The 21818-nt window shown below is 42.4% G+C and overlaps 1 protein-coding gene across 1 annotated transcript in view; it reads right to left on the bottom strand.

Annotated features, from left to right (window-relative positions):
- NDUFAF2 (NADH:ubiquinone oxidoreductase complex assembly factor 2) overlaps positions 1-21818 on the bottom strand; it is a gene marked incomplete at both ends in the record, with an annotated part of 80048 nt that overhangs the window by 17901 nt on the left and 40329 nt on the right. Inside the window, one exon of the mRNA XM_082013624.1 lies at positions 17015-17104. Within this exon, the coding sequence (XP_081869750.1) occupies positions 17015-17104 (90 nt within the window). The remainder of the gene's footprint in view (positions 1-17014; positions 17105-21818) is intronic.

Here is a 21818-nt window from a genome sequence, read left to right as displayed (position 1 = left end):
GAAAAGTCCTGGCAGTCAGGTGATGTCACTGGAGAATGGAAAAAGGGAAACATTGCACCCATTTTTAAAAAAGGTAGCAAGGAGGACCCTGGGAACTACCAACCCATCAGCCTCACCTCTGTGCCGGGGAAGATCATGGAAGAGACATTCCTAGATCCTCCATAGCTTATGCTAAGGCACATGGAAGACAGGGAGGTGATTCAAGACAGCCATCAGGCCTTCCCCAAGGGCAAGACCTGCCTGACCAAACTGGTTGCCTTCTATGGTGGAATGACCACATCAGTGGATAAGGGACGAGCTATGGATGTCATCTATCTGGACCTCTGTAAGGCCTTTGAAAAGGTCCCCCACAACATCCTTTTCTCTACATTGGAGGGAGACGGATTTAATCGGTGCACGAGGAATTGTTTGGATGGTCGCATCCAGAGGGTAGTGGTCAGTGGCTCAATGTCCAGATGGAGATTGGTGATGAGTGGTGTCTGTCAGGGGTCCGTGCTGGGACCAGTACTGTTTTAACATCTTCATCAATGACACAGACAGTGGGATCACATGCACCCTCCGGAATTTTGGTGACGACACCAAGCTGAGTGGTGGGGTTGACACTCCTGAGTGACGGGACGCCATCCAGAGGGACCTGGGCAAGCTTGAGGAATGGGCCCATGTGAACGTCATGAGGTTCAGCAAGGCAAAGTGTAGGGTCCTGCACTTGGGTTGAGGCAACCCCTGGTATCAGTACAGGCTGGGGGATGAAGGGATCGAGGGCAGCCCTGCTGAGAAGGACTTGGGAGTACTGGTGGATAAAAAGCTGGTCATGAGCTGGCAATGTGCGCTTGCAGCCCAGAAGGCCAACTGTATCCTGGGCTGCATCCAAAGCAGCGTGGCCAGCAAGTCGAGGGAGGTGATTCTGTCCCTCTACGACGCTCTGGTGAGACCCCACTTGGAGTCCTGCATCCAGCTCTGGAGCCCTCAGCACAGCAAAGACATGGACCTGTTGGAGCGGGTCAAGAGGAGGGCTACAAAAATGATCAGAGGGATAGAACACCTCTCCTATTAAGAAAGATTGAGAGAGCTGGGGTTGTTCAGCGTGGAGGAAAGGCTCCAGGAAGACCTTCTTGCAGCTTTCCAGTACTTAAAGGGGGCTTATAAGAATGATGGGGACAGACATTTTAGCAGGGCCTGTTGCGATAGGACAAGGGGTAACAGTTTTAAACCAAAAGAGGATAAACTTATACCTAGTCTAAGGAAGACATTTTTCACAATGATGGTGGTGAAACACTGTCACAGGTTGCTTAGAGAGGTGGTAGATGCCCCATCCCTGGAAATGTTCAAGGTCAGGTTAGACGGGGCTCTGAGCAACCTAATCTAGTTGGGGATGTCCCTGCTTATTGCTGGGGAGTTGAACTAGATGGCCTTAAAAGGTCCCTTCCAACCCAAAGATCTATGATTCTATGGCATGACTGAGAGTGGCACTTCTCATCTGGCAGTCTTGCAGATGCTCTTTTGTAAAAGGACCAACAATGCTCTTAGAGAAAACCACAGGGCACGAGCCTTTCCTCCTGGCAACAGTTCCAACATCCAGAAAAGCAAGTGGTAGAGCTACCGGGCATAGTGATGTATGTATACTAGACACTAATCAATAAGACATACAGCTGGATAAAAAAGGAAAACTAGTATTTTAAAATGTTTGTAAAAAAATTAAGTTTTAAACCTTCAAAATTTAAAAGACTACTTTCAACAAAGTATCATCTTCTGCTTGGTCTTGCTTCTGTCACATGGAAATACATTGTTTAGGTTGGAAAAGACCTTTAAGATCACCAAGTCCAACGATTAACCTGGCACTGCCAAGTCCACCACTAAACCATGTCCCTCAGCACTACATCTACATGTCTTTTAAATATCCCCAGGGGTGGAGACTCAAACCAGTACCACCGGTTTCAGTTCCACAGCTATGCGCATGTAAAAATTCCTTCTTTTTTTTTTGAAATTGCCAGTATTTTCTTAAAGCACCAGCTGCATTTTACTGTCAACTGGCTGCAATTAGTGATTCTTAAAGAAAAATTCTTAACATTTGGAATCCTACAAAAATTAAGCTGCAGTTAGAAACTACTTCTGAAATACAACCATTACAATAGAGTTTCTTTCAATAGCAGATGGGACTTTTATGCAGTTATTTGATTAATGATTTTCACATGAATGGAATACTCCTACTAAAAGATTTTATCATTTAATTATCTGCCTCAGTTTAACAAGCCACAGACAGAACAGTGAAGGGTAATACAATGACATGTGTCCTGTGAACAGAAGCTGTGAAGCAAGGAGTGTTACACAACACATTTTCATTCATTAACAGATCTCAACTAGTACCAACACTCAAAAGCAACAAAACAATCCTAAATTTAGGAAGACTTCTCATATCAAACGTTCCATTATCAGACTATATCTGTTTAAATACACAAATAATGCACACAGTTGTAATATTGTGCTATTTTTCTTTCCAGCTATAAGAAGCGTTTGAATGCTTTTTATAAGAAGCGTTTTATAGGAGCTATCAACCTTCCTTCTTTCTAATAAATGCCAGGACTACAAATCTTTTTCAGTTTAACCCTAAATGAAACTTGCTGACACAAAGATTTGATACCATTTTCCAAATTACTACAGGTAAATTCATTTTAACGTATCTAATGTGCTGCATTAGAAAATCATTATTTAATTAAAGATTCCTCACTACTATGTAGCTGAGGAAGAAATATAGTAACAAATTTTTTTTATAAAATCTTTTTATAGCCATAAGATGAAGTTAGTTAACTTTAATATATAATATTCCCTCTGTGCAAATCCATTTCTGAAACATTCACAGCTCAAGATACAAGACTAAAAGCAAAGCAAACATCATCTGATTTGAGTATATTTTAGTATATTGTACTTTAGCATCTAATAGTTTTATCAGTCTTTCAAAAGCAATACGTTCTTCTAATCATTCACCTGATCACTCCTCAGTCTTTGGGAAGAAGAACGGAAGGACTCCAATACATTTAATCCCCACCAGTTTTCAGGTGGTTCTCCTTCAGACAGAAAATTTTAAAAGACTTTATTTTTTCTAAGGTATCAAAAATATTTTGAGCATCTAATATATGGCTCAAAAGGACACCAACACCTCATAACTCAGGCATAAGAGAAATCCATGGTAACAATTAAAGGAAGAATGAATGTATACAAAAATATAACCAGTGATTTACTACTGAGTTAGCACTAATTTAAAAAAAAAAACCAAGCAAATGATATCTTGAAATTAAGACATTTTGCATTTACTTTTAAAAATATAGTCAATGTATATAATTTAGCAATGGAAAAGCTTTCCCACCTTTCTTTGCACACACCATTACACTTCTAGTCATTGCAGGTTTAAATTACTAAACAGATTTATACCACAGTTAAATATTGTTTGATGGAAACAAGGCAGGTAGGTGCTTTATTATATATTATTTGAACACCATATACACACATGCATACACTTAATTAAAAAGTGTCCAGTGACAATTATAGCTGGAAAATATTTCCATATGAATATTTCCATTCTCTGTGCTAACAAAACAAGATGCCCTCGCTATTGACAGGCAAAATGTTTTAAACCTGGTAAAGTAGAGAAGGTAGCATGTATGTACTGGGTGCAACCAAATCATGCTTCGCTGCCCCCCAAAGCTTTGGCAAAATGAATCATTGCCTCCATTTCAAACTAATTATGCTGCTGCTGTTTCTAATTTTATCTGGATGGCACTTCCTGCATCCTGTACTCATTGTAATGCTACTTTTGTCTGAAATGAATTTTGCAAGATAGCTGGACATTTCCTACCTTGAGACCCTTGCCTCCTTTCATCAGCACTCATTTGCATTTCATTAGTATGCATGAGATTTTCATTGAACTTTAAGACTCCTACTGGCACATAACACACTGTAATGAGTGTAAAAGGGAGCATGCAAATTAAGATTCCCATTAATCACTAAATGTTACCAGGAAAGGAAAAAAAAAAAAAGAGAGACTAGGGGTAGGTGGGCAATAAAATGCTGCATGAAGCATGCAATCTCATGAATCTCCATAGGTATGTAAAATTACTGATGTCCTCTCAGGAGCACTATTGGCATGTCCCGAGGAGGTAAATTCACATTCTACAGCAGGTGAACATTCAGAACTAACATTACAGTAGGGTTATCTGTTGTGTACATCCATACTGCCTAGGGTAGGGAAAAGTGTGGGCTCCCACCTTGTAGCAAAATATAAAAGGCTTTACCTAAACAAAACCAGGCAATATTTATATTGTGCATATGGATTACATTCTACATTCAAAACTACAGTACTGTCGTGGTTTAGCCCCAGCCGGCAACTAAGCACCACGCAGCCGCTCGCTCACTCTCCCTCCCACAGCGGGACGGGGGAGAGAATTAGGAAAAACCTCGTGGGTTGAGATAAACACGGTTTAATAGGACAGAAAGAAAGAAGGGAACAATAATGATAATACCAACAAAGGAATGTATAAGAACAAGTGATGCCCAATACAGCAATTGCTCACCACCCCGTGATCGACAGCCCGTCCCCGAGCAGCGATTTCCGCCCCCCCGGCCAACTCCAGTTTATGTACTGGGCATGACGTCGTATGGTAGGGAATATCTCTTTGGCCAGTCTGGGTCAGCTGTCCCGGCTGTGTCCCCTCCCAGCTCCCCGTGCACCCCCAGCCTGCTCGCTGGCAGGCCAGCACAAGAAGCTGGACTGTCCTTGACGGCTCAGCAACAACCCAAAACATCAGCACATTATCAACAGTTCCTCATCCCAAATCCAAAACACAGTTTCACACTAGCTTCTGTGAGGAAAACCAGCTCTATCCTGGCTGAAACCAGGACAGTATCCACCCCTTATTCCATACCATTTACGTCATGCCCAGGTCCTATACTTTTCAATACATTCCAATTATTCATTATTACTCTTCCTGTCTTTTAATATATACACACAGATATCACTTTCTTAGTCCATGGGCCATCACTTTAAAATGTCTATGGAGTTCAGTCAGTCCATGACTCTGGGCTTCATCCATCATAGCAGTCTCTCAGGGCAGGGGAGATGGTATGTGGTGTTGGATTGTCATCTGGCACGGTCCATGTCCATGATCTGCAGGTCGAAGATGTCGATCTCAAGGGATTTGTTGGGCGCAAGCTGCTGAAGCCAGTTCTGGTTTCATCACTGCTGCACGTTGCTTGGTTTCAGTGAAGCTCATTCTTCATCAGTCTGGGTGATTCTTACTATAATACCATTGATATGGTAGATAGCAGCCATAGTAGTAATGTCATTCTGAACAATTAACATAATACAATTCAAATCATTGACTGTTTTCACCCAAAATCAAGTCTCCTTGAGGTACACATCGGACTTCCCTATCCTTCCGCATTACCCACCAAGTGCACCCAGGTCCCTGGGCAAAGGCAATCCCACGGATGGGTTTGCCTTTTCCTAATGCAGGAGTAACCCAGACTGTCTTCCCCAGCATGTTTCTCACATGCACCACAGGGACTTTATCCCCTTCTACAGTACGTAGAAGTTTTGATTGGGCAGGGCCGGCTCTATTAGTAGATCCCCTAGTGTTGACTAACCAGGTGGCTTTGGCTAAATGTTTATCCCAATTTTTGAATGTCCCATCACCCATTGCTCTCAGTGTAGTCTTTAACAGTCCGTTGTATCGTTCAATTTTTCCGGAAGCTGGTGCATGATAGGGGATATGATACACCCACTCAATGCCGTGCTCTTTGGCCCAGGTGTCTTTGAGGTTGTTTCGGAAATGAGTCCCATTGTCTGGCTCAATTCTTTCGGGGGTGCCATGTCGCCATAAGACTTGCTTTTCAAGGCCCAGGATAGTGTTTCGGGCGGTGGCATGGGGCACAGGGTATGTTTCCAGCCATCCAGTGGTTGCTTCCACCATGGTAAGCACATAGCGCTTGCCTTGGCGAGTTTGTGGAAGTGTGATATAGTCAATCTGCCAGGCCTCCCCATATTTATATTTCAACCATCGTCCTTCATACCAGAGAGGCTTTAACCGCTTGGCTTGTTTGATCGCAGCACACGTTTCACATTCATGGATAACCTGTGCAATAGCATCCATGGTCAGGTCCACCCCTCGATCCCGAGCCCATCTATATGTTGCATCTCTTCCCTGATGGCCTGAGGTGTCATGGGCCCACCGAGCTATAAATAATTCACCCTTATGTTGCCAGTCCAGATCCATCTGAGCCACTTCAATCTTGGCAGCCTGATCCACCTGATGGTTGTTTTGGTGTTCTTTGGTGGCCCGACTCTTGGGTACGTGAGCATCTACGTGACGTACTTTTATGACGAGATTCTCTAGTCGGGCAGCAATATCTTGCCACAATTCAGCAGCCCAGATGGGCTTGCCTCTGCGTTGCCAGTTGCTCTGCTTCCATTGCTGCAGCCACCCCCATAGAGCATTTGCCACCATCCATGAGTCAGTATAAAGATAGAGTACTGGCCATTTTTCTCGTTCAGCAATATTTAAAGCCAGCTGGATGGCTTTCACCTCCGCAAACTGACTTGATTCACCTTGTCCTTCAGCCACTTCTGCAACTGGTCGTATAGGGCTCCATACAGCAGCTTTCCACCTTCGATGTTTGCCTACAATACGACAGGACCCATCAGTAAACAGGGCATATTGCCTTTCGTTCTCTGGCAGTTCATTATATGGTGGAGCCTCTTCAGCACGTGCCACCTCCTCTTCCGGTGATATTCCAAAATCTTTGCCTTCTGGCCAGTCCATGATCACTTCCAAGATTCCCGGGCGATTAAGATTTCCTATTCGAGCCCGCTGTGTAATAAGCGCGACCCACTTACTCCACGTAGCATCAGTCGCATGATGCGTAGAGGGGACCCTCCCTTTGAACATCCAGCCCAGCACCGGCAGTCTGGGTGCCAGGAGGAGCTGTGCTTCAGTACCAACCACTTCTGAGGCAGCTCAAACTCCTTCATATGCCGCCAATATCTCCTTTTCAGTTGGAGTATAGCGGGACTCAGATCCCCTATATCCTCGACTCCAAAACCCTAGAGGTCGACCTCGAGTCTCTCCTGGTGCCTTCTGCCAGAGACTCCAGGTAGGGCCATTCTCCCCGGCTGCCGTGTAGAGCACATTTTTAACATCTTGTCCTGCCCGGACTGGCCCAAGGGCTACGGCATGAACTATCTCCTGTTTGATTTGTTCGAAGGCTTGTCGTTGCTCAGGGCCCCATTTAAAATCATTCTTCTTCCGGGTCACTTGATAAAGAGGGCTTACGATCAGACTGTAATTTGGAATATGCATTCTCCAGAAACCCACAACACCCAGAAATGCTTGTGTTTCTTTTTTGCTAGTTGGTGGAGACATAGCTGTTATTTTGTTGATCACATCCGTTGGGATCTGTCGACGTCCATCTTGCCATTTTATTCCTAAAAACTGGATCTCTTGTGCAGGTCCCTTGACTTTACTTTGCTTTATAGCAAAACCAGCTTTCAGAAGGACTTGAATTATTTTCTTCCCTTTCTCGAAAACTTCTTCTGCTGTGTTGCCCCATAGGATGATGTCATCAATGTATTGCAGATGCTCTGGAGCTTCACCCTGTTCCAGTGCAGTTTGTATCAGCCCATGGCAAATGGTAGGGCTGTGTTTCCACCCCTGGGGAAGTCGATTCCAGGTGTATTGGACACCTCTCCAAGTGAAAGCAAACTGTGGCCTGCACTCTGCCGCCAAAGGGATCGAGAAAAACGCGTTAGCAATATCAATGGTGGCGTACCACTTGGCTGCCTTTGACTCCAGTTCATATTGAAGTTCTAGCATGTCCGGCACAGCAGCGCTCAGTGGCGGCGTGACTTCATTCAGGCCACGATAGTCTACTGTCAGTCTCCACTCTCCATTAGACTTTCGCACTGGCCATATGGGGCTGTTGAAGGGTGAGTGAGTCTTGCTGATGACTCCTTGGCTCTCCAGCCGACGAATCAGCTCATGGATGGGGATCAGGGAGTCTCTGTTGGTGCGATATTGCCGCCGGTGCACTGTTGTGGTAGCGATCGGCACCTGTTGTTCTTTGACCCTGAGCAACCCCACCACAGAAGGGTCCTCTGAGAGACCAGGCAAGGTGGACAGCTGTTTAATTTCTTCCGTCTCCAAGGCAGCTATACCAAAAGCCCACCGGTACCCTTTTGGGTCCTTGAAATACCCTCTGCTGAAGTAGTCTATGCCCAGGATGCACGGAGCCTCCGGGCCAGTCACAATGGGGTGCTTCTGCCACTCATTCCCAGTTAGGCTCACTTCGGCCTCCAGCACAGTCAGCTGTTGGGATCCCCCTGTCACTCCAGAAATACAGATGGGTTCTGCCCCTATATGGCTTGATGGCATCAGGGTACATTGTGCACCGGTGTCCACTAAAGCCTTATATTCCTGTGGGTCTGATGTGCCAGGCCATCTAATCCACACAGTCCAATAAACTCGATTGTCCCTCTCCTCCGCCTGGCTGGAGGCAGGGCCCCTCTAATCCTGCTCATAGTACTCGTTACCCACTTCTTGTAAATAGGAATCAGAAGTCCCTTCAAGAGGATCAGAGGTGAGATCAGCTCTTCTATTTTTTCTGGGAAGCTGCCCACTGGAAAGTGGAGCGACGATTTTCCTCGAGGAACCTGAACCCCCTTTTGTAATTGTTTTTCCTTGCAGCTCGCGTACTCGTGCCTCTAGGGTCGAGGTAGGTTTTCCATCCCACCTCCTCATGTCCTCTCCGTAGTCATGCAATTGAAACCACAGGGTGGCTCGTGGTGTGTATCCTCTATATCTTCTCTCTTGAACAGAAGAGCGCTTACTCCTAATGGCTGAGACACTGGTCCGTATGGGTGGAGGGTAGGGCATATCCTCTTTGAATTGCCGGAACTCTCGGGACAGTTTCTCTATAGCAGAGACGCAGGCCCGTAGGGAGGAAGAGAGACTTTCTTCGTATTGCCGGAGTTGGCCAGCCAATTCATCCACCGTTGGTCTCTCTCCGTCCTTCCAGGCCATTACTGCTAATGAGTTGGCATATGATGATGGTGCACTCCGTACAAACTTCCGCCACATAGGTTGCGTGCAATTGACTTCATCTGGATCTTTGGATGATTGTCCATTGTCCAAGTCACCATAAATCACTTCCAGCACCGCTAGCTCCCTCAGGTACTGGATACCTTTCTCCATGGTGGTCCACTTGCCTGGGTGACATAGAACATCTTCCTTGAAGGGATACCTTTCCTTCACACCCGACAGGAGTCGTCTCCAGAGGCTGAGGACTCGTGCACCTTTTCCAATTGCTTTGTCAATGCCCCCTTCCCTAGAAAGGGATCCCAGCTGCTTGGCTTCCCTACCCTCTAATTCCAGGCTACTGGCCCCATTATCCCAGCATCGGAGCAGCCAGGTGACAATGTGCTCACCTGGATGACGGCTGAAATCCTTTCGCATATCTTGCAATTCACTCAGGGACAGAGATCGGGTAGTTACCGTCTCTTTTATAAGTTCTTCCTCTTCCTCCTCTTCAAGCGATGACTCGCTCTCTTCCCTCTTCCGTGCTTGTGATGGCCCTGCTTCAGAGCACTCTGCCTCCTCACTCTCTTCCTCTGGCTCCTTCTTAGTAGGATCTTCCTCCTCCCTTACTAAACGAGCTGACTTCCGCTTCCAAGATTTCTTCTTTTGTACAGGGGCAACTGATACCGGGATGGGCTGGTCCTCTGGTTCAGCTGCAACAGTCTTGAGTAGCTACAGTGCCCGCCGTGGGGGTTGGAGTAGTGGCAGTGCCCGCCGTGGGGGTTGGAGTAGTGACAGTGCCTGCTACAGACGCTGGAGTAGTCACAGTGCCTGCCACATTGCCATCAGACCCAGAGAGCCTCTCTCCCCTTTGCATAGTGTTAAATAGGGTTCGGTAGGCATGGGCCAGGCCCCAGCACATGGCAATGATTTGTGTCTCCTTGGAGCTGCCAGGCTGACAGCATACTTCTTCCAGATATTCTGCTAGTTTATCAGGATTCTGCACTTGTTCGGGAGTGAAGCTCCAAAACACCGGAGGTGCCCACCGCCCCAGGCATTTGCCCATGCTGTTCCACACACCCTGCCATTCATAACTATCCAGCCTTGGGGCAGATCTCCGGGTGATATTCTTAAATTGCTTGCTAACCTTAGACAAAACTGAAACCATGTTCCCCAGAAGTAGCAATAGAGGTATTTTAACCAGCCAAGGGTGTTCAAAATACTGAAAAATTATTGTGATGAAGGAGGAAATGTTATGATAGAGGGTAGCAAAGGTACCATTCTGCATTTCCTCCATAAAAAACCTTTCAGAGGCAGAAGTATAATTGCTAATCGTCTCCACAAGACTGTAGCCAAAATACAGTAACGGCTTTAGTACAGAGCTCAGATGATACCACATTAAGCTCAAGGTCAGTGCTCTAAAAACAAAATTCACAGGCGAGACATTACTAATCATTGCAGAGTACAGCAGCCCACAGAAACCAACACCGATCCTTAACATGTACAGCAAAGACGAGAGCATGATGCAAATCAAACTGATATTGTGACCTGCAACCGTTATTATCTCAAGCCTCACGTTGGGCGCCAAAAAGGACTGTCGTGGTTTAGCCCCAGCCGGCAACTAAGCACCACGCAGCCGCTCGCTCACTCTCCCTCCCACAGCGGGACGGGGGAGAGAATTAGGAAAAACCTCGTGGGTTGAGATAAACACGGTTTAATAGGACAGAAAGAAAGAAGGGAACAATAATGATAATACCAACAAAGGAATGTATAAGAACAAGTGATGCCCAATACAGCAATTGCTCACCACCCCGTGATCGACAGCCCGTCCCCGAGCAGCGATTTCCGCCCCCCGGCCAACTCCAGTTTATGTACTGGGCATGACGTCGTATGGTAGGGAATATCTCTTTGGCCAGTCTGGGTCAGCTGTCCCGGCTGTGTCCCCTCCCAGCTCCCCGTGCACCCCCAGCCTGCTCGCTGGCAGGCCAGCACAAGAAGCTGGACTGTCCTTGACGGCTCAGCAACAACCCAAAACATCAGCACATTATCAACAGTTCCTCATCCCAAATCCAAAACACAGTCTCACACTAGCTTCTGTGAGGAAAACCAGCTCTATCCTGGCTGAAACCAGGACAAGTACAAAAGGAAACACAGTTTTGGAATTTTAAAATTAAAATTGACTTAATTTTCTGTGTACAAATAGCTAACATTAAGACCAAGGAGAACGCAAGGGATGTGATTCTATTTGTTTAATATTGAGCATGTTTCAGTTTAACAAAAGCCTTAGTGGACATTCAGAACTTGTAAAATTCACAGGTCTCAGAACTTAGGAAATTTAATCCTGTGGAGTACTTAAAACTAACATCTTCAGGAGAAAAATTCCAGGCTAACCCTTCATAAGTAAGCCCTTGGTCCTGTGTTCAGTAAACTCTCAGGGCTAATACATAAACATCCTCTCCATAGTCTGAGAAACAGCTTGCAAAGATCGAGCCTGTAATCTGGATGATTGGTTTATCTACTTGCTTTATAGCTTTCTACTTGGTCTTGATTACCTTATTACATGTTTATAACTTGATAAACACAGCACCAAAATCAGCCCCTTAGTTTACCAGCTGTCCAAGCTGACTGTCTTAGATATACAACAAGATTTAACTAAGACCCTCTTCAAATTTCACTACAGCCTGCTCCCACTCCTTAAACAATCCCTTGTCCCTGGTTTTGTGCAAATTCTCAGCCAACTGATGCCCTTAAATATTTCCAGGGACAGTACTTTTATTCATTTCAGTCACAAGAGGTTCCTTTTCTAGCCACACAGTGTGATGTAGGGGAAAAAGAAGAGGGGAAAGAGTGCTGGGATGACTGCTTTTAAATCAGGTGGCCATTAAGGTTTATCCACAAGTGAAAAAATTAGTCCTGGCAGAACAGAGACAGCACAGGTGAAAGCAGCTCTCTGCAGATCCCAAGAAAAAGGAGAGGAAATCAGGCAACAGAGACTGTAGCACAGTCCTTAAAGTGAAAAGCTTGAGAAGGCTAGGCATGGAGATTGCTTTGCTGAACCAACCAAAACTGAAGCGGAGAGGCCACAGATGTCAAAGTACATGCACAGGATTTGGAGAGAAGGCCCCTGGAGAGGCAAGCGTGTACCCAGCAAACACTAAAAATAAAAAAAATTTCCAAGAGTAAAGAGAAAACAGAAGAAATATTATACAGACTTCTAACCTTATATTAATCTTTTACTGTTCAAAAAACAGCAAGTATTTCAGAAATCTTTCTGCAAAGTCTCAGACTATTTGCTGGAATGATCAGCATCCATGACAGCAGGAATTGTAAAGTGAACACCCACAGAAAGAATGCATTGGTAAATTTTTAAGAGTCTGGACAGCACGGGTCTTGTGGGCCTGGGGAAACTTTTAGACGAATCTTAAAGAGGAAAAAATAGGGACAGAACTGTAATGAGCCTTTCAGCAAAGCGTGTCTAGAAACTTTGTATTAAACTGTTCCCACTCAGATAACTGGCTTCTGGCTTCTACTCTTTCCATTCTTTACCATTGCTTAGTCGTTGAGAATTTTTCATTTTACAAGGAGCAGAAAACAAGTAGTGATGAACTGAACTTCAGAGCATCCCACATCCACACCCCAATATAAAGCAAAGGCACTATAACCCACAGCAGAAGTAGCAGTTTTGGCTTTTTGAAACTATGTTATACTTCCATAAAACTGTTTGTAAAGTTTAAATTGGCATTGGACAAAAAAATACAGGTTAGCTTTTTTTGTATAATTCCCGTACTTTATCTGTCAGAAACATGCACTATACACATGTTCTGCTTAAGGAATGCACAGGGGAAAAGAAGATGCATGTATATTTTTTTTCTGTTTCTAGAGAAATTCAGTACTTAAGAGGAAAAGATTGTTCCCTATCTGCATACTGTAAATTTTCCTTTTCTTCCTGAATTCTTTCTATTTGGTGCTGACAAAAATCACAAAGAAAAAATGCAGTTACAAAGATGAGGAATTTAAGCGTTAAAAGTGTAAATGCAGCTCATAATATTTGGACCAGCCAATTATCTTTTCTTATTTAAAAAAAAACACAAACAAGATGCCTTGACTTGCAAAAGTGCATCTGAGGTCTGGCAGTTCCATCTTTTTAGGCAATCCATACTGCAGGGTACTTGACTCCAAGATTCCTGTACTGGTGTTTGCCAAAAGCATCCTTCCAAACAGCTGTACCCTCCCATGCACCACACTGTCAAGTCACATGGATTTGTGCTAAGGTTTCCAAAGAGAGATGTAGTGGAGGCTTATTCCAGCAGGCCTAAGGAACAGGTTCATATAGCAAGTTGGGTGAACCAGTCTAAGACCCTTTGTGAAAGGGTGATTAGCCTACACCCATCTGAGACAGTCTGACTGTCCATGTTGTTTCCTGTTAATTCCAGCCAAGTGCAGGTAGAGGCAATTGGATTGCTTTTTTCAACTCTTAAAAGGCAGGTCTTAAATGAGAACTCATTCACAGCAGAGCAGAGCTACCAAAGATTTTATATATGCTTCTAGTGTCTGTGGTGCAGAGTGGCTGCATGACAGTCACTCAGACCTAAAATGACCTGTAGCGGCTAGAGAACTTTTGGATCAGGAAGCAGACTTTCTGAAAGTTGGATTAGGCAGATACTAAATCATTTGGTGCTTGAGTGGGTAAGGACAAACCTGCCAGGCTGTGCTCTCCTTCAGTAGATGCTTATGTTGGACTGATAAAGAACAAGGAGAACTAGATTAAGACTTGCCAGCCAACTGTGGGTACTGCAGAAGTACAAGACAGAAACTGTTAACACCGTGGTTTTGCCACAGTTGGCAAACACTGCTACCAGGGTTGAAACATCTTTGAGAAGCTTTTAGCTGTTAATACTAGCCTTAGTTGATCACCAAAAAAAAAAAAAAATCATAGGAATCAATGTAATAACAATGATAAAATGGGAGATGGGAACATTTGATGTTTCTCTGCTGAGTCCATGAAGGGATATAGTGGGATCAAAGTTTTCTCTGAGATCAGTATCACCTGCCTCAGGGGCCAACAGTGAGGGCAAAGAAAATAAAATGAGGTAATGCAAGTATATGGCAATATTTCCACAAAACACACTGTAGGCCTCCACTGATTTGGAGCTCACTGACAAATAAAAGCACAGTACTGTCTGTATACAAGAAGGCTTTTTCTTCCATGAATTCTTTCAATCAGGAACTCACGCAAACTTCCAGCAAGCAGAATATTTGATGACAAGGAATTCCACAGTTTAACTACATACTGCTTAAAATGAAGAAGTTTTCTTAAACCTACCAACTTCAGGTAGGCAGCTGGTAGATGGATAGAACGCTTTCTACAATTGGATAGCTGGACAGACTCTCTGCACTACGTCAGGGGTTCCTTAACTTATGTTACAGTGTCCTGGACTTTAAAGTAGGATTTTAAAAGTACCACAGCGAGCTGAAGGCAATCCAGGAGACTCCTGGAGTGCATGGAGGATAACTTCCTGTGCCAGGTAATAGACAGTCCTACCTAATAGACAGGTCCGTACCGGACCTGTTGCTCACCAACACAAGTGATCTAAGTGGTGACATCAAGATTGGAGGCAGCCTGGGCTGCAGCGATCATGCACTGGTGGAGTTTGCAGTCCTGAGGGTTATAAGAAAGGCAAAGAGCAAAGTCAGGACTGTGAGATTTAGGAAGGAAAGAAAGGCATTAGTCAATAGGACCCCCTGGGAAACTGCCCTCAGGGACAAGGGAGCAGAACAGAGATGGCAGGTCTTGAAGGACACTCTCCATACAGCACAAGAGCTCTTGATCCCCAGGTGTAAGAAATCAGGAAAGGAAGGCAAGAGACCAGCATGGCTAAGTCAAGACCTACTGGTCAAACTACAGGGCAAGAAGCAAATGCACAGGCAGTGGAAGCAGGGACAGGTATCCTGGGATGAGTACAGGGATGCTGCCTGGTTGTGGGATGGGGTCAGGAAGGCCAAGGCATGGCTGGAGCTGAACTTGGCAAAGGATGCAAAGGGTAGTAAGAAGGACTTCTACAGGTATGTCAGCCAGAAAAGGAAGGTCAAAGACAGCATACCCCCCTTGATGAGCAAGACTGGCAGACTGGTAAACAACGTATGAGGAGAAGTCTGAGGTACTGAACAACTTCTTTGCCTCAGTCTTCACTGGCGGTCTCTCTTCCCATACCTCTCGAAGGACTGCAAGACAGGGACTGTAGGAGCCAAGTCCCTCCCACTGTAAGAGAAGACCAGGTTCGAGACCACCTGAGGAACATGAACATGCACAAGTCTATGGGACCTGATGAGATGCATCCCAGAGTCCTGAGGGAATTGGCTGTTGTAGTTGCCAAGCTAGTCTTCATGATACTTGAAAAGACCTGGCAGTCAGGTGAAGTCCCTGGAGACTGGAGAAAGGGTAACATCACATCCATTTTTAAAAATGGTAGCAAGGAGGACCCTGGGAGCTACCAACCCATCAGCCTCACCTCTGTGCCTGGGAATATCATGGAGCAGGTTCTCCTAGAAGCTATGCTAAGGCACATGGAGGACAGGAGGTGATTTGAGACAGACAGCATGGCTTCACCAAGGGCAAGTCTTGGCTGACTAACCTAGTGTCCTTCTATGATGGAGTGATCACATCAATGGACAAGGGAAGACCTACCAATGTCATCTATTTGGGCTTCTAAGAGGCCTTTGACACAGTCCCCCACAACATGCTTCTCTCTACATTGGAGACATAGAGATTTAATGGGTGAACTGTTGGGTGGATAAGGAATTGGGCCTGTTGGAGCGGGTCAAGAGGAGGGCCACAGAAATGATCAGAGGGATGGAACACCTCTGCTTTGAGGACAGGATGAGATAGTTGGGGTTGTTGAGCCTGGAGGAGAGAAGGGTCCAGGGAGACCTTCTTGCAGCCTTCCAGTACTTAAATGGGAGTTATAAGAAAGATGGGGACAGACATTTTATCAGGGCCTGTTGCAATAGGACAAGGGGTAATGGTTTTAAACTAAAACAGGGTAGACCTCAACTAGATCTAAGGAAGAAATTTTTCACCCTGAGGGTGGTTAAACACTGGCACAGGCTGCCCAGAGAGAGGTCATATATGCCCCATCCCTGGAAACATTCCAGGTTAGGTTGGACGGGGCTCTGAGCAACCTGATCTATTTGAAGATGTCCCTGCTCATTGCTGGGGACTTGGACTAGATGACCTTTAAAGGTCCTTTGTAACTCAAAGATTCTATGATATAATGGTTTTAAGCCACATTTAACTCCACAGTTGGCTTGAGCTCCTACAGCTTCAAGGACCATCCCTCCACTCCCGCTATTCCCTCTGTGCTTTCTCTTTCTCCAAGTGCTGCTCATCTAATCCCAAGGAACTTTTCTAACCTCCATGAATTTGTTTCTTGTCCCAAATTTTCAGATAAAGTTTTCATTTTTAGCAGTGGGAAAAAATGGTTAATTATTAACAGGTTCTCCAACTTCCTAGAAGATTATGCAAGGAAGAGTACAGGAAACCAAATACTACCAGTATAAAAAAAAAAGCCCCATCACTGTGGAACCAATGATTCAACTGACCTACAAATTAACACTGCAGTGAAGGCATAATTAGGAAGTTTAACACATTTAGGTTTGGTTATTCTGTCAGATCTCCCTCAGGCACAAATATTTTCACATTTAATAGGAGAAAGTAATGACTATACAGGCTTTGTTTATATTTTTATTAAGTACTGATTTCCTAAATATAATTTATCCTGTTTTTAAACTTAACCTTAAGAATTCATAACAACTGTGCAGTTAAACAAAAGCCTGCATTATTCAAAATGAAAGATAACAGCCTGTTCACATCGTCAGGCTTTCCATTAAAAATATTGAACCTACATTCAATGGCAAAATTATCTTGAAATAAAACCAAAATATTCAGGACTTACCTTCCCATTCTGTTGGAAAGTCACCCATTTCATACTGATATGCTTGACGGTTTATTGCTTCTACAAATCTTCTTTCTGGTATAATCTGTCCTATAGAAAAAAAAGTCAGTTAAATATATTTCTGTGTAATACTTCAACTGCTGATTATGTTATTGTTTTGAAAGAACTGTACTTATTCACAGAAGTGCAATGACGTCTACAGGATAAAAATGAAGGATTAAAATACTGAGAAAATTATTACTATCTAGATGTCAGTTTGAAATACTACATTTAGTAACTTTAACAGAAGATTGCATGCTCTACACTTGACTTGGATTATTAATGACAAACATATTTCAACACAAGTTATCCACCTTAGTGTATCCCTTCCTTTGAGAATACTTCTCTGAAGAACTGTTGATCAATTTTCTGTCAATTTTTTTTTTCCTTCACCTGGATATCTGCCACACCATTGCTCGTGAGAAATCAGAAACCTGACACTACTCTCGAGTCAAAAACCAGCACTGAAAGTTCCCTGATTAGCTCTGCAAAACAGTCAGGCCACATCATCTCCAGTCACTGGCAACTGCTCTGTGAAGGTGAGCCTTTTTGCATATGCTTGCAAATTAAATATTTTCTATGTTGAAAACACAAAAACCAGTAGGTAGCTCTCTGATAGGAAACATTCAGTATATTGAAAGGGGAGCCAGTGTGGAGAATCCAGATCTACAGCCCACTCACAGATTCTACTACTTCCAAAGAGGAAGAATTAGGGTTCAATCGGTGATGTAGCACACTGGAGACTGACAGTCAGATATCATTGCTACTGTACACATGAACAGACAGTGTATATTTCAGATTTTAAAAAAGAGATTAAAAAATTCTTAACCACTGCAGATTTCACTTATGAAAGAGTATTTTGATTTGCTTTTTTATTAGCAGAGGCTGGAAACATGTGCAAGTCCCCTTTCAGCAATACCATGGATACATCTACTTCTCAAACTCTTTATATAGGAGAACAAAAATACAGAATTACTTTCTTCCCATACAGAAGACTTCCAGAAAAGCTGCTGACCTATCTTATTAGGTCTGATCCTATACAAGTCTCAGAATTAACACTCTTCTACATTGTTGGAAAGTCACTAGATTCTACTGTTAGCACAGCACCTTTTAAAAAACTGACCATAATTTGAGTCCTACACAGGTAGAACAGTCTGAGTAAGCAGATATAAGCAAAAGTAACGAAGAAGCGTATTTTTCTACCTGGTACCATGACTTGTGATTGATGTTGTATCTTTATGCATTCCCAAATAAAATGCTTTCAACTAATCTACTTTTAACAAAACACACTTTTTATTCATAAGACACATATTAAAAATTAATTCTCCAGATCCTACAGTGAAATTACATTGTAGAGCCAAACTCAGAATATTACTTCCCAAAGATATTGTTTTGAAGATTCATTCCACAGTGGTGCTGTTGTCTTTTAAGCCTCTCTTCATTTGTGATGCACACACGACACTAACTTCAACTGTCTGATTTGCCTTGTCCCTTAGGTTTCTTTCGGCAGACCACCACTGACAAATAATTTACATAGACTTTTCTAGTGAAGATCACACTGAGGCCTCTTTAGATGTAATTAAAATCACTTACAGTTAAAGAAATGTTTTTTCATACTAAAGATATTGATTAATTTGCTTTATATTGATTAACTCATTCCCATGTTTTCAAAAAATACTGTGATCTTTGCTATTGCAACTCAAGAAACTTCACTTGTAATTGTATACATATGAAGTAATTACAAATAGCAATGTAAGAACCGCTATTTACCAACTTCAAAAAATTAACCTCATTTTCATGTGATCACTAGATCTTAGAAACATAGAGAAACCATTAAGACTTCAAGTTGGGATTATACAAAACACAACATATCCAAAGAACAAGAGCCAGTAACTCATAAAACAAAAAGCATATTACTTCAGAAGAATTTAACAGATGCACAGAACACTTGCATAGAATATTCAGATACAACATCATTTACACAAAACACTGAAGTAGCCAAGATTTGCAACTTTGCGGGAGTTACAAGCAGGGAAAATGGCCAAGAAGTCCAAGCAATGGACAGAACTTTCAGCAAGTGATACAGTACTTACAAATTTTAGATTTATATGCTTTCTTACTGTACATATTTTCTCTAAGCCTTTCTGTCCCAGTCTATCTGAAAGTCAATGTGTGATGACTGAAGTGAATTTGTATAAAAGCCTGAAAACCAAAGTATTTAACAGAAGTTACGCAGCCCAACAGCATGAGAAAGGGGTAGCCAAAGACAGCAAGGGAAATACTAAGTGGAATGTGAAGGTGTAGCAAATGACTTAATGAATTATCTTCTAAATTTCTACAGCTTTATCTATACACTATGAAGCCCAGAAATTAAGTTATATTTCCACAACAAAAACATGGTTAACTGTAGATCTGCACAGATGTTATAAAATCAGTATTTTAATTTTTCAATTTCTTCTAAGGAAGAGCCCCTCTTCTATGGACAAAACATCCTAGTTGTTTCCACTGCAGTCACTAAATCTGATACATCCATGTTTGCATTAAGAAAAACCCATTAAAGAACCTTCTGGATCAAAATAAAGTTAAATAATGAATAACCACAAACTTGTGTTGTTCTGTAACCATATTATTATTTTTCCCATATCAATTTCTTAAAACTACATCTATATCTTATTTTAAAGATCTCCAGTAGTCCTAGATTGTTTTTCACTGTTTACAAAATTGTTATTTGAAAACGATTTCTTTCTTAACCTCCAAAGAAGTTTGTCTAATGTGTACAGCTAGGAGAAACTATGGCACACATAATTAGTGAGAGGAGAAATAGACCATCCACAGGGAACTGGATGGTTTCGGTACCTGAACTGAGCAAGAGTCCCTGCAGCTATAAAATATCAGCATGTTCTGTAGTCAGCAGATGGAAATGGGATCACCCACTCACACACATGCATGCATTGAGCTACCACGTTAATGGAACAATTCACAATTCCCATTCAAATTGAACAAATCTCAGATGTTCATGAGAATCAGGACCAGGACTCTTGCTGATTTGCATTGTCTGTATGGTAATTGTCCATGGAAGAAACACTTCATTAACTATTTAGAGAAATTTTTAAAAAATGCACATCTCTAAAAAAAGACTGAATATGCAGTCTTTGTTAAGAAAACTGACTAAATTTCAGTTGCATTGCATTGCTGTAAATTTTATGATGAAACAAGCATTTTTAAAACATACCTATTTACTGAAGTGCTATGTACTTTGAAGGGATTATATTGTACTTCATTTACTAACAGTAAGTTATTTTATCATCAGTAATACAATATAAACTTTACTTACTGGAAACAAAAGTTTCTAAAATTTTTTTCAGCAGTATCTTGCAAAGGTCAACAGAATAGATGCCCCATTTCTTTCCTCTTGTCTGGTAACACCTCAACAAACTGTAGTTTTTGCTAAATATGAAGCAGTACTTAAGTTAGTAAAGCAACTGAACTATGAGCAGCTCTTCACACAAAGCAGAGAAAGAACTACTTCTCTAGAGGCAGCAAAAAGTAGATTATTTCTCTATAGGGTGCAGGAGTGGCCCATCACCTTCAGAGCAAGATATGAAGTTCTCATCTCTACTGGAGAAGAAAAAAATGTTTGTTGTGAAGAAAGGGAAAAACAACCCTTTTAAAGGTGAACATTAATTTGTGCAAGCCTAGATCCCTCCTTTGCACAGATTTTTAGGGACTTAGTTCACTGATGACCATCTTCATGTTACTTTGTGGTCAGAATTCCAGTATTTCTGCAATAATAATCTTCACCATAGGAAAGATGTCAATTTTTTAAGATAATACTTCTATCACAAACAATTCTGATTTTATTTGTTCAAAATGTAGATTTCTATGAAGCTAATTATTTTTTCTGAATGACAAATTAATAACTTTCAATAGTTCATTATATTTATTCATACAATAAATCAATATAGTAGTATAAAATACAAAAAGTTCAATATTTGCACCCAACATCTATCACTTACGCATGTAGTTATATTTTCACCAATAATTCATACATTTGAAATCATCTAAAACTCTTTATGCTTTATAAAATCATATTAGAAACTCATTTCAACTTTTAAGAGTGGCAAGTAAGGCCATAGGCTGCTTTGTTCTATGGTTCTGATTTCCATTACCTCCAAAGAACCAGGATTAGCAATTTCCAGTTTTACAGTGATGCAAGATCAAGCAATATTAAACTTGGTAACTGCTGAATGAGCAAGTCCAAAAATGCTGTAAGTACCAAGCACTCGGGATCAAAAATCATGCTTTGATTTTGCTATTTACTCAGCTTTATAGAGTTGTCTGCAAGTACTATTTTCTTTCCAAAGAAAGATCTGTTTCTTCAGATTTCTGTTGAATGATTAAAATCAGGACAATTGCTTCCATTTTTGGGAACACATACTGTGAAAAGCAAAGACAAGCCTTGCACTCCCTTTTCACTTCCTAAAAGAAATGCTAGCCGACAATGCCAGTGTCATGGCCATACGATTTTAGTATTATTTGTTATTTTGTATTAATTGCTACTATCCCACACTGTCTACCAAAATAATTGCTCCCACCTTGCTCTGATTTTCTACAGCATTTGCAACTGCTGTCCAATAAGGTGAAAACAGTTTCCCATGTTTAATTCACTTGGTTAACAGATTTTGCCAATACAATTCATTAAATATTATTTGTAGCCTGCTAACAATGGATTTGACATGGTACAAAAGCTTAAGGGTAGGCTCAT

This window comes from Phaethon aethereus, assembly GCF_964289735.1.
Source record: "Phaethon aethereus genome assembly, chromosome: Z".
In the NCBI taxonomy this organism is placed as follows: Eukaryota; Metazoa; Chordata; class Aves; order Phaethontiformes; family Phaethontidae; genus Phaethon; species Phaethon aethereus.
Note: the sequence above shows the minus strand (reverse complement) of the source record. Positions and strands in the feature narration are given on the sequence as shown.